Source organism: Tachysurus fulvidraco, chromosome 23, assembly GCF_022655615.1.
Source record: "Tachysurus fulvidraco isolate hzauxx_2018 chromosome 23, HZAU_PFXX_2.0, whole genome shotgun sequence".
NCBI classification, from domain to species: domain Eukaryota; kingdom Metazoa; phylum Chordata; class Actinopteri; order Siluriformes; family Bagridae; genus Tachysurus; species Tachysurus fulvidraco.
The window spans coordinates 6,258,096-6,272,919 of NC_062540.1; the positions used below are offsets into that span (position 1 = coordinate 6,258,096).

General features: G+C 35.3%; 1 protein-coding gene across 1 annotated transcript in view; it reads right to left on the reverse strand.

The window, feature by feature from the left end:
- The window catches only part of LOC125140009, a 38,936-nt gene extending 24,115 nt beyond the window's left edge, over nt 1–14,821 (reverse strand). Inside the window, exon 1 of the mRNA XM_047806767.1 lies at nt 14,703–14,821. Coding sequence (XP_047662723.1) covers nt 14,703–14,726 — 24 coding nt within the window. The 5' untranslated portion in view covers nt 14,727–14,821. The remainder of the gene's footprint in view (nt 1–14,702) is intronic.
- Between the last annotated feature and the right edge of the window lie 3 nt (nt 14,822–14,824).

Sequence of the window (14,824 nt, forward strand, 5' to 3'; positions counted from 1 at the left end):
GTATTGTTGCCTAAAAGTCATTGTGACTGATAACTTAGGACAAATATTTCCCAAGGGAACACTTCCACATCTAATTTGTGTTTTTATGGTGTTTTGACTATTGGAACTGTACATCCTCATATTTTTGTCTGCACACATTTTATACAAGATAATGTAAAATGTATCATTTTAATAATGTATGCCGACTCTATCACAGAAAATCATGTTTCAGAAGATTTATTTTCAACAAGAGTGAGATGTTCCTGTTATATGCAGCGGTTATTCTTCCATTTTTAACAAATGTTTCAATCCACAATAGCTACTGTATGCCAGAGGCATGTAAAATATCCACGTGTCACCAACTGTGTCACTTCCAGTATGCACATCAGTGAGGTAAACAGACTCCGTAGGAATACACTGAAATCATTAAACCACATGTTCAATGCAGTCTGAATTTTATTTAAAATTACACTCTACAATGAGGCAAAGTGTATCAAAGAGTTTGGATAACTGGAAGAGAGACACATATGTTATTTGTTCACGGTTTTGTGTCATGTTTATGTTTTCGTTACAGCTGCGTCCACTTCCCAAACTTCATACACTTTTACATTCTGCTTGATTGAAATAAACCGAACACGTGAATGGACACTTACATGATGTATATGTTGTGAATCTAGGGTAAGTCTGAGCTCCACTGTCGACATTTTACAGCAAATTATCCTATTTCAACTCGAATTAGATTTCAAACTAACGTGCATCATTTTCTTTTTGATGAATGATTTTTTTTTTCAAATATTATCATGCTGTGATTTGTTATGTTGTGCTTGAAAATCGGTTTGTAATATTCACAAGGTTAGGCTGTTGGCATTTTAAAATCCTGATGTCTTTGCCCCCTTTTAAGGTCTCATCTCCTAACAAACCACAATGAACAACAGCATTTCTAAATCCTAAATTCTGTATTAGCAGTTTGTACGATGTACAAAAAAATCATTTGTTTACCATAACAGATGTAGGCTTTCTGTCAGAACAGAGTGCTGCGGTCACAATGCAGTTTGAATGTTTTTCAGACAGCAATATTGCTGCAGCTGACTGTCGGTATGAGACTGTGATCAGATGGATCACAGATTGAAATTCATTTTGTGAATGTCGGATACATGTGCTGTTCAAAGTCTGAACCACATGCCACATGGTTTATCCACTCTCTGTCACATAGCAACAATGCCGTATCCATAGAAACAGGTATAAACTTAAAATAAAGTGTGTCTATATCGGTTTCTTCTCTTTTGCCAAACAGGATTTCTCTCATTTTCAATTGTAGGTGTCTATTTAACCGTTTTCTTTTAATACTGTATGTAGGTTGCCAATATCGGGCAACAGACAGAGTGAGAAAATGTCACCTTTCAATTTAGGTCTTCTCTGATAGATACATCATTTGCCAATTCCACCCATAAAAAAGATACATTGCAAAATATATATTGAAGCGAAACATTTCAATTTGCAAGCAGTTTTCAGCTAAACTACGTTTTTGAATGTCGCCTCACCGTTTCTTCAACATTAAACACCATTAGTCTTTGTCTCTTGTAATAATCTCATGGTTTATTTGATCATTGGCATCGTTTGCTCATTACACACCCCCAGCTCAAATGAAACTCCAGTACTGGAACTCATTTGGTGAAATTACATTGTCTTACAAATTGAGTTATAACTGTTCCTTATGGATGCGTGTGTAATTTGTCTTTTTTTTTAAACACCAGAATCAGAATGAATGAAAATTGTCAGGGATATGCAACACATACCACTATTCTCATTGATAAGCCTCAATAGTCAGTTTTTCTATTTATACACATTTAATTTGTTATCTTTTTATAGATTTACTTTATTTAGTCTTACTATTACAGCAGAGTTTGCTACCTACAGATTAATGTAATTCTATTAAAAGTACAAATCTCGGACTCTCTCAGAAATAGCTGAATGGAGTCACTGCTCTGACCCCATCAGTCTTAACCTGAATTAGATTTCAAATGTCTGTGTAGCGACGGCAACAATGTGACTGCCAAGCACAACAATCAGGTTTGAATGCCTTGATGGACCCAGTGGATCCTTTAAAATTTTCTCTACCTCGTTTTATGTTATTGCAGTAGCTGAAACCAGTGATTTCAACTGTACCATGATTTGTGGTGCCAGTATTATTCATAATAATATTGTTATATTGTTCATAATCTCCTGGGATTTTTACACAGAACACTCTTTAGAGTTTACTCATAACGGGGCTATCAATAAAAAATATCCAGGGAGCAGAAGTTTTGTGGATTGAAATGCCTTGTTGATGAAAGAGTTCAACAGAGAATGGACAGACAGGTTCAAGCTGACAGAGGTAGTGTGATGGTGTGGGGAATGATTTCTTGGCACATTTTTGGTTCATTAAATCCAATCAACCATTGCTTGATTACCACCATGTTCTTGAGTATTGTTGCTGACCATGCACACAATTTACCCATTAGAAGAACACTGAACATTGTGATGCTCAGTGTTGTTCTGTGGTTTTCCGAGGCACAGGATTTGAATTCAATAGAACACCTTTGGGAGGTGGTAGACCAGATGATTCACACCATAAAGTGTACCTGAAACATCTGCAGGAAGTACAATCATGTCAACATGGCCCTGTATCTCAAAGAATTGCCATCTACAGTATAATCACTGCACAATTTATAAAACACTATTTCCTTTGGCTTAAGTGACAAATCATTCAGCCAATTTCACCAATCTGTTATTTGAATACACTGAACTTCAATCGACTTCTCACTTGTAAGCCAGTTATACAAACACTACTAGTGAATGACTTTTCCAATCCTTACCCTCCCCAGTCAACCAAGTGAGACCCTTGTGTGCTCAGACCCTGGGACATCCACCCAAACATTAATCTAACCCTAACTATTAAGGAAAACAAACAGCAAAATCACAGATAAAATTTATATTGGTAAAAAATTATTCAGTACCACTGTTGGGTCAGTTACCATATGGTTCAAAACATTTTAAACAACTCTGTTTAACAGATAAATGAATACTCTGGATTTTGGAATTTGACTCTGGATTTTCCATCAGCTGCATCTTTAAGGACATTTAATATCTTGACTTTTTTGTTCTTCAAAAGGGTTTACAATTTTTACTGTATGGCTTTCTAAGGAGTAAAATTCAATGTAGTCAAATAGCCAGGAAAAAGGAAATTGGTTCAGCTTCAGATCTCACTGTTATGACTGAGAGTTTGGTGGACTTAAAATCGACAAACATTTGTATTATTTCAAAGAAAAATAACAACTGTAAGTGGTATCAAAAAACAATACCATACACAATTTCCCCTGTGATAGAAAGTAGTTGAGGACCTGTCAGGACAATCCCGATATTAAAGGGTTTCTGGAATCAGAGTAGTATAGAGTTTACATTTAATGTTAAAAAACAGTTTTTTGTCACATCCACTTCAAGGACAGATACAGATACAAATATTTAGAACACTAAACAGATTCAGATAGTAGAATCGCATACCTGTAGTCCACAATCACCCAGTGATAAGCAGCTTTGTTTGTCACTGATTAAGACTCAGATTTATTGATGCCATGCTAGAACAGTATGATTAATTGCAAACATCTTTGCTATTGCAAATTCTTTTGGTGTTTCTCGTGAAGACCTCATATTAGTCTAGACACTCTGGCCTAGTGTGTATTTATTCACACTATTAAGTGGTGTTCAGATCATGAGACAGAAGCGTCTGCTTTTTGTACGTTGGTTCTTAACTCTAACCTTAGAATATAATAATTCTAATGGGAAGACCCATTAGCCACACAGCCAGTATACTGAGATAATATAACATGAGCATACTGTGTGTGTGAGGAGGGTAACAAGGTCAATGTGCTATTGTTCCTTCAGAAGACCAAGGTCCATAGTAACAACAGAGTCCACCAGTCCATAGCAACACTTTTCACAACTCTAGATAGGGTAAAAGGGAGAATTCCATCAAGCTTGTACTTATACTAGGGCACTTAAAAAAGGCTGTAGGCCTACTTTTACTCCGCTATATTTCCACTAAGCATCTTCGTTACTCATTACTACAAAATAAAATCAGAAGAACTGTGTGCGACTGCAATAAGGGAGGTTTGGCGAATCACTGCTCCTAGATTGCATTACGCACGTCCGCACGCTCCACGGAGAAGCACAGGCACGCGCAGCATGCACGCGCAGTCGGAGCTGGAGGCATTTTTTATTAATGACTGCATTCATTTGGACACACTGTTTGTAGAGAATGCACACATACATGAACTGATTTGATTCAAGACTCTCATCATTACATCATGCATAAAATTTTGGTGTCCACTTTTGCCATTTAATAATACCATAACTTTTGGCTTACTATGTAGTTGTCACGAACGTGGGAATAAAACGGACCCAAATGCAGGATGGCGAAATAAACACGGTTTTATAACAAAAGAACACTAAACAGGACACGGTAAAGACCGGACAAGACAACAGTAGATTCCGCGCTGCACAAGGCAAAGCGGCACAGTTACATAGACAGACAATGATAATGATAATGACAATGGGAAACGGGAGGAGCAGACAAAGGCAGGGCAGACACGTGACGAGAAACATAAACAAAACGCACATGGCCAGAGTCCTAACGGTAGTTATATAATATAAAACTCTTCTTGTTTTAAATTCTCACTGAGGCCTAAAACCCCTAAAGATGAAACCCTAGAACCGCCCCTGCTCTTATGCCTACCGAAAATCACGGAAATTGTACTTTTTAATTTTACTTCAAATACTTCAAGTACAGTAAATATCAGAAAATGACTTTTGATACTTAAGTACAGTAAATATCAGATACTTTAAGACTTTTACTTGAGTAATATTGTAAAAGGTAACTTTTACTTCTACTGAAGTCTTTTTCTAGTACAATACTTGTACTTTTACTCAAGTATTGCTTTCTAGTACTTTATACAACACTGAGTAAATTATATTGTGCGTGCCATCCTTTCCATTGTAGTAAAGAGTGAAAGGAGACTAGATCACCTACTGTAGACTAGATTTTAGCACAAGCACATTTCCTGTATTTAGGAGGAAATGTATGAGGAAGAAACATTTAGAGAAACCAGACTCAAAGGAACCCGTTCTCATAGGTGACAGTGGATTGACTATAAATAATTTCCTTTCTATAACTATACAGTCAAATGCAATGCCGTAACCAGGAGTTTTGGAGCAACATACGTGTGATCATCAATGTAATTTCTGAATTTATTATTAAGATTTGATGAAACCATCAAATGTTCTATGATGAAGATCTGAGATTTTGAAAATACCCAGGTTACCAAGTGACTTCCAAGCCTGATTGTCTTCACAGAGAACAGAACTTGTGATTTCAATTAATGTCATAGAAAAAGCCCAAGCTTCGAGCATGAAGTGGGCAATGAAGTTAGCACCACAATTCTGATTAGGCAGCTACTAAGGACCACCAACAAATTCAACTGCTCACCTGAACCCACTTGAAATTAAAAGCCTCCTTATGTGATCATTTTGATGTGACCCTGAGATTTTGGGACGCTAAAAGTAATAGTGTAACCTCCTAACTTCTTTATTTGTACCTGTTTCATGTATCTGTTCATCTTCTGATTGCTATGTTTGTAATTTGTTCCATTTCTATTACACACATTCTTAAACACATGCAAAACAGCACAAAGGTTTGGTGCACGGTGCCTAAATTGCATGTTTAGTCTAGTACACCAGTTTTTTAAACATCATGTAATATTTTCATTCACAATGCTTTAAACAGGTCTAAACAGCTTAATCTGTCTAGCCATGTGGATTCCTCCTATTCCAGTGGCTTCTGCATATGAGGTTATGCTTTCATCACAGACAAACACCCTAATTTAGCAGATTGTTATAATTATTTGTCTGAGTGTGGGAAGTGATGTGATGGTGTGCGAACATAAATGATGTTTATAAAAAAAGCTATCACGCAGACCATTTCCAATATAGAATAGAATATCCAAAGACGTGTGCTCTCTAGCATGACTGTATTACTGCAAAACAATATCAATAAGCCATCAGAGTTTCACCCTTTAATGTAAGTCCATCGAACAGAACATCAAACTGATGGCATTATTGAACAAATTTGAGCCTCCTGTCTCATTTTAGCAGCATGACAAAAAGCAACCTGCTAGATCTACCACTTCTTGTCTGCTTTCCACTATTGTGCATATCAATCTTCTTGTCAAGAAAAAAACTGCCACAGCTGGTTATAATTACAACCCTGCAAATCTGCAATTGCTATAGTCTCTGAGTGCTAATTGATTCTGACACACCATCTTGTTCTACTAAAATCCTCTCTGAATATCAAGTGCACTGTCAGCTTTGGAATTTAACAAGCAGTGCATACGCTCAGACACCAACATTTTCTACAGGCCATGTTCTCATTTTAATGGAAACAGTTGTTTCTGGGGCCAGATCAACAAAGTAAACAAGTCACACCTTAGTGTAATAAATTTCACAATACTTCATGGCATTTAAAAGGACACTAAACGCATTGAATGATTTCATGCACCTGAACACTTAAGAGCCTTGCCGTTCCATTAGCCATGATAACCTCTCATTAAAGATCATGCATATATACCTGAAAAATAAAAGCCATCAGCTATCCTGTTCAGTATCAACATTTGCTTTTAAGATTGAAGTTAATATTCTGTAAAGGTTTTATGGCGTGGTAGAGCTTAAACAACGCTGGGACTCAATCAAACTGCATCAAAGTTTTTAACCAACCGATGCTCCCGAGTGTGTATAAATATATGAATAAGTGTGATGTGGCAGACTTACAAAGATAGGTGCATGCATAAAGGCAGGAATAAACACAAAAAAGCTTAATATCGTCACAAATCTAAACACAATAAGTGTCAGTGTGGCCAATCCAGAGATTTTTTTCACCAAATTTAGCGACTTTCTCATTTTCAATTTTTTTTCTATTAGGAGCTATTCTGACTACATTTAAATATCAATTTAAATATTTATACATATAATTAATAGGCACAACATGTCGTAAACTCATCTTCACGTGCTCAATCATGCAATTGCCACATTCTCCCGCACCGTGAGTCACACGCTCAATCAGGTCTTACGTCTATGAGCATGCAACAGAGAGGCCTGACATTTCATCATCAATTATAAATCAAGTGTGTTCGTTATCACCAAGATGGCAGAGAAATAGTACAAGCAGCATTTCAGAGACAACTGGTTGAATGTACATGTATTTTAAAGATTGGCTTTAGCCTGTTACAGAAAATGCTACAAAAGCTTTTTGCAAATACTAAAAAGTCATAATTTCTTCTAAGAAGTCAGATTTAAATAAACATGCATGATAACCAAGTAGACCGTTAAATAATGATTTCATTCATTAAATAAATAAATAAATAAATAAATAAATAAATAAATAAATAAAGTCTGAAATTCCATAGCGCTTGGGACTGTAAAGTCTATCCTTCAGGTAAAATATGGACTTTTTATTTGTTGAAATTACATGTAATCTAATTCAGAAAGTTGTGACAATGCCATCATAAGAGCAGAAAGAAGATACATAATAAAAATACCTTTTTATCCTGTTTAAGTTAAGATAAGCAGGCAGTTACTATTTAATATACACATCTATGATGTGTTGGTGGTGCATTTTTATTATGCACATACAAAGACCTGTGTAAAGTGTGCTTTCTTATTATTTTTGGTAACTTTTTGTAAAAAAAAACTGAGACTTTTGAGGGATTCTGGAGATTTTAAGAAAACTGATATGATGTATACCCTGCTGCCGACGTATTGAAACACAGGGATTAATAAGAGGCGAATCAAACACAGGAAAAGGGGAACAGATGAGATTAAATAAAAGTCTGGTGATTGAGGTCGAGAGAACGTCAGCGGCTGTTGTAGACCGCAACGGCCATGTTTGCCGGTTTGCCCGTCTTATGTTTACTCGATTTGAAAAAACTCCACTTCTGTCTTTCTGACTTATTTTTCACCATTTCTGTAATCATTGTAATCATGTTTCAAGCACTTTTTATTTTTCTCATTTTACATGTGATCAACACAACTAGTGCAGAGAAACACAGAGAATCTGAGACTTGCAAAACGGCAGAGACCTACACCTCCTGAGGCCTTTCTTTCTCTAGTAAAACACGTACTAAAAAAAATATGTTAAATAAATATCTTAAATAACATATAAGCTAAAAGGATCTGATAGTCTGATAGCAGATAAGAGGATGTCTCTGTATTTAAAAAAGCAGCAACACGTACTTCAGTATCGTTTTGATATATTGTATATGTGTACATGTCAATATTTCACTTTGAAAGCACCCAGTGGAAGGATTTCCTTTCTCACTAAGTATTGATCTATCATGAGAGATGTGGCAGGATGCTGACTCGCTGAGAGGTCTGTGACGACTCCAGTGATTTCTCAGTTTATGCTCTATTAAACATATTTTCTTAGTAAACATTGGATGGGTTATGTTCTTTCTTTTGGTCTCTATTTATTTATTTTTTCTATGTTCATGTTCATCAGAGACTGTATTCAATAACTACACAGATTCTTGATATAAACAATATTTGAACTATTTTAAAATAGCAATAAATTGAATAATAGCTAAATAAATGTTGTTTGTAGATACAGTCATGAGGAAATAGAACATCCATCAATTTTATCTTTGCTATGTTTCTATATTATCAGGGCCTAAAAATCAAGAAAGTGTCAAATATAACTAACTAACTAACTAACTAACTAACTAAATAAATAAATAAATAAATAAATAAATAAATTTCAGTATGTAGTCATTTCTTTAAAATCGCAAAGCATTCTGAATCCAACCTGAGAAAAACACACTATAATTCAGTAACATGTAGACCCAGTAAAACATTATCAGCCTCTCACACTGTTTTGTATAACTCTGGCCCACTCTTCTTAACAACATTGCATTTTGAGGGCATCTGTTTATGCACAGCACCTTAAAAATCCTACCACAAATTGAAAAAAAAAATGCATCGATTTATCAATAGAATGAAGTAGAAGAATGAAAAGAGTTTTTTTTTTGTCCAAAAATATCCAGCATTTACATGCCAGACACAATATCAGACACAATTGTCTGGCAAGCATTTTCAACTTGTACGTTTTCATTTACATTATTCCTTGATTCACCTTTTTTTTGGACCTCTTGGATGCATTAAGGTGGTGCAATGTTATCTTTCTTAGAAATAAGCACTGAGGGATACACAACTCTGTGCTGCTTGTTTCACAGACATTTCCTGAAATGGCTGCCTCTGACGGCTATACACAATCAGCCTGTCATGTACAGCATGAATAAATTGAATTTGCCTTTATCCAGGCACCTAGCATGAGCTATCATTTTCTGAGATCTTCTAGAATATCAAAAACATTTGGGGAACAACAGGGTATATAAATATGGTACCTTATTAGGTCTTCCTTAGATATGCAACATGTGAACTTATAAACTCTATTTTATTTATTTATTTATTTTTTTTTTCATTAGATTTAAGAGAATACTGTGTATATATGGGCCACATGTTGTCAGCAGGGGAAAAAGAGTGACCGTGTTGTGTTGGGAAAGGTGGGTGCTCTACTATCTCATCTCCAGTGACATTTTTGAGCATGCAGAAATAAAGAGCACACAGAGAACTTGGCCTCCATAATAATGTGGTATTGTGCCAGAGGCGCACTCATCATTAGGTCACACAAAGCATGAGTCGAAAAAAGAGCCTTTGAAAAAGTTTGTGCATTTTGTTCTCATTAGACAATGTTACAGTGATGAAATTATTCTTTTTAGTCTAATGGATTTAATGGATTTAGACATCTTTAGGCAGACTGACTGGGTTTGGCATCACATTTGATGAACTGGCTTTTTATACAGCGTGGTCTTTGCAGGAAGAAATTCTAGGCAAGATTAAACTGTGAACTACACATTTTCATTCTGTTTCAGTGAAATAATACTTTTTTAAATTTTATTTAAGCTGTGAAAATATGTTGTAGGTATAAATGCATGTATGATTGTATGTTTTTCAATTAACTGGCAACCCATAACGTATCGTCTTTCTGACCATAATGAAGTGGTTACTGAAAGTGAATGAGTGAATAATAATAATAATAATAATAATAATAATAATAATAATAATAATAATAATAATAATAATAATTCTTGGTGGTCAAGTGGCAGGGGTTCAATTCACAGGCAGGGAACCAACCCAGCCACTGAAACTTCAATGGCAGTCACAAGCATGGATGACATGGGAGGGTGGCACCAAGAAGGGCATTCGGTGTAAAACCTATGTTAAATTAATATATGCGGATTGGATGATCCCCTGTGGTGACCCTGACCTGGTAGCATTCAAAGGACAGCAACAACAATAGCAATAGCATCATTTTGGGGCATGTAGCAGTATTCTATTATTCAGTAAACCTTTTTTTAAATAAAGATGCTATCCATTCATTTGCCAAAGTAATCATCATTAGCTTGGACTAGTAACGATAGACACTGATTGATACTAATTGAAGCTTTTAAAAGCTTTTCCCATGGGTTTCTTTTATGAAATAATAGTACAAAAGAAGAAGAGTCTAAACAAAGTGAGATGCGTGATTGCACTAGCACTTAAATTAGGGGAGATTTCCACCTTGGCATGAGCTTCAACTTGCAAACGTGACATGCATTTAATTCAGTTCAATCACTCTGACGGCAGGTGGTTGAACTCTGTATATTGCCAGAGAGCCGATTAGCCATGTTGCCTGAACCCTGTAGCACCTTCATTGATTTCTTCACAAAAAAGCCCATCAAAGGAAACACATGGCTCTGCTCCCTGCTGGACCCTTATCTGTCACACGCTGAATATCAGCATATGCAGCTTGCCCTGCTGCGTAAGAGCCACAAAGATCTATGCTTTTCTGTAGTCACTATTGCAGCTAGAAAATCATGTACACTGTATCAATATTTACATGGTCATTCAGGACCATGGTCATCTGTCTCAAGTGTATTTTAAACAGAGTCATTTAGTTCAAACATTGATGTAGTAAATATTAAGAGAGTACATTTTTAGGTTTGGGTGGAGGTACACAGTTTACATCTAAGGTTTACTGCTCAGGCTTGCAAAATTTTTGCATTTGCATCGATGTCCAAGTATTTATTTTAAAAGTAAAACTAAGGCCCTGATTAAGTGAAAGCAGATCCAAGCACACATGCTGTTTTTAAAGTTTGCTCAACCAATCCAATGATTTTTGTTGTGAACAATAGTGTTCATGTTTCATGCACATTTTCTTGGGTTAAAACTACTTAGTATTGTTTTTCCTACAGTATTTCTACTGTCTAATATGAAGAAAACATACAACCTGATATAAACAATATATGTTTGCTTCTGTATATAATGTTGCTTCATGCTCTGCATACCAATGTCGTTTTAGTACATTAAAGCAACGCTTTTAAACTTGATCTGATCTCTAACATGCCAATGCAAATGCTGCATTTTCATTGTGCATTACAATCAGGCTCACATTAATCAATAACTAGTTTGTCCATTCATCATCTGGATGGATTGACAGTCCTTCTACCTGATTGCCTATCCCTGGTCAATTGTTTTAAATAACGCTTTCATTTTCAAGCATTTATACAATCTAAGTTGCCTCATGAAGATCCAGCCGGTAATGAATAAAACACAAGGCAAGCTTTTAGAAGAAAATAATCAACACTGGGATGGTGATGCAAAGTGGAGTCTTACAACATGTCATAAACTGTTTAAATCTTCTTATACCACAGCAGTATGGCAACAATTACGATATTTATTTTTTTAATAAATGACGCATAATAATTTTGGATGTTCCATCACCAGCCTCATTTTTTTTCTCTGTTAATAAGACAAATATCAAAGCATGCCAGGTTACTGAGAACTGGTAAATATGTTTATTTTTAAGCTTAGATTGTGTAGATTATTCCCTATATAAGTGCCAGTGAATGAGCTTTTATACTAGTCAAGCAAGATAAAGTACTGGAATATTATGTCACTGTATTCAGTGATGCTGTTATAGTAAATTTATCAACATTCTGACCAAGTAGAGAACTCATCCAAGCTGGGGCTATTATAACTAATGCCTTAATGACAGAAATGTACATTACCAAATTACAAAGAATTCTAATTACAGTTGTAAATCATTATGAATTAAATATTTAAAAAGTATTACCAAATAGTTCTAAAAGCTTTCTTTTGTTCATACATTAATAGTGTAGCTTCCTTTAGAAAGGCATATTAACTGGAGTTTATATAACAGCAATTCAATCAGTTATTCTAGATGATGGTGTTAGGAAATGGTTCTCAATCCCACACATGTAGGTCCTTGAATATACTTATGAAAGTTTTAATTCAAGGAAAAAGTATCGGGACTGACATTGAGAATCTGTGTAAAGAGAGCACATTGACTTAACATCAGAATCAATGTGATGAGAAGAAACAACTTACACACTTCATGGCTTATAATAAACAGATTTTAAAACAAGTTAACATATTAGTTTAATATAAGATTATTGGACATTCCATAATATTAAATGGAACTATAAATGGTTAAAAATGCAAAATGCCATTAATTAACGAAAGCATGTTTCAATTCACAATTTTGTTGGTGTTAGAAGATTAAAGCAATGTAAAGTCAATGTATTTAACATATCATGAAAAACGATATGTCATGAATGCTTATGTAAGATTCTGTGTTTGTAAAAGAATTGTAGAGGTCTTTTGAAATATGTCTAATCAGAATTCTGTGATTTGCTTTAGACATATTAGACATTTCAGAGTACAAAATCCTGTGAGGCAGTCATTTATAAAAGGGCATGACATTTACATGGAATCAGTGAACGCATGATAACTAGATGTTGCTTTCCATCTCAAGATCCTCTAGTGGTTCTGGACCCAATTTCAAACCCCAGGGACATTGGACTATTGTCAGCATGCCACCATGATCATGGTGCAGTGAAGAGTACATGTTCTTCGCTTGTGATTTGGTTCAAAATGAGATTTGGTGTTTTTATTTATTTATTTTTTTTTTTTTTGCTGGAAATGAAAATTTTTTGTACAACATTGCATAATGGAGGAAAGGGTATTGTTGAGTGATTGTTAGCTGTTGGCCTCCACATGAACTTGTGGAGTTATTTTTAGAGGTGAAAAGGTATAAAAGCTTCATTGAGATTCTTTGATTCGGTCCTCATTCAGCAGTAAAATTTCAGTAAATTCAAAGTGAGAGCTTTGCTTTGCATATCAAAACTTACTGCAGATTAACTTCAAACTGAAAATGAAGTAAATCCTCTCATGGCACAGAGTAAAGTATAAATCTCCATCTCTATCTCCAACAAAATAAACAATTTTCAGTAGAGCTGAAAAGTCAGTGCTAATGTGTTTAGGTTTTTTTTTCCAGGTGATATCGAAGGTCTTATTAACCCTAATTAGCTTTCAATGTCCACCTTCTTAAGGTATGCAAACACAGTTTTAAGCAACTAAATCAATATGAAGGCAGCTAATACAGACAGGGCTGCTGAGATAATGCCTGCTGGCAAATTGCTGTACGTGCTATGCATACAAAAGCATATTGAGTTACTCAGTATTGTTTTTCCAGTGTCACTAACTGGTTTACCAGAAGAGTGATAATGTCATCTGTTAAACAAAGTACAGTTTGCATGTTATTACTTATAGTTTGTGAAAATGCATTGACTATACTAGCTGGAAAATTCATTTTGAAAACTGTTGGAGTCTTACTACTTACTACTGTAGTGTTTTAATCGTAAACATGAACAGCTTGAATATTCATCTTGATAATTAAGGTGAAGTCTTCAGTGGCGCCAATTTATTTTGTAATGAATTTCTAGTCAACTTTGTAGTATTGTTCCATTTCTTCTATTTTTTATATTTATTACTTTTTTGATTATATCAGCTACCTGAAAAACTAATGGAATTTAGTCTGTTGCTTCATTAATGCCTAAGAACAGCGAAACAATTGCTCTGTAGTCCTCCTCATCTGTACAACTCCATTACGTTCTTGGATGTTGAATCACCACTAATTTGCATTGGATTTATTATTATTTATTAAGATATTGAAAGTTGTACAGATGTGTGGTGAGTGAGAAAAGAAGGTCCTGGTCTTTTTTCTCTTCTTTTTATTCTTTTATCCCTTTAATCCCATTATCACTTAAATTTGGGATCCTTGATTTTTTTTTTCTCTTATTAAACAACATTGTAACTATGCTGGCAAGATCCTCCTATGATGTCAATGTGGCAAACAACCGCTAATATTTAATAAGAATAAACAAGCTGCAATTTATCAAATGAATCACTAAGCAGATCAAAACAATAGAAAGGTGTAATGTCTCTTAAAGAGAAGTAAAACTCTAAAACACACACACACACACACACACACACACACACACACACACACACACACACACACACACACACACACACACACACACACACACACACATATACCTACAGTAACAACATTTCCTTTACACTACAGTGATGCAAACTCATAGTGCTTCTTTTGCCATAATGCAACCTATGTAAGTCGAGGGGCCTTGAAATAGCAGAAAAAGCATGAATGGGTGAGTAGTAAAAGCACCTTCTCTACCATCAATAGAACAATCCATATGGCAACATACACTAACCTGCCACTCAACCTCCTCAGCCATGATTATCCCGGTTGACAAGGGGAATCCTCCTGTAGCTCCAGCCTGGTTGCTATGGATTTCTCTCAAAAGCTCTTAGAATAATGCCACATCCCACCTCT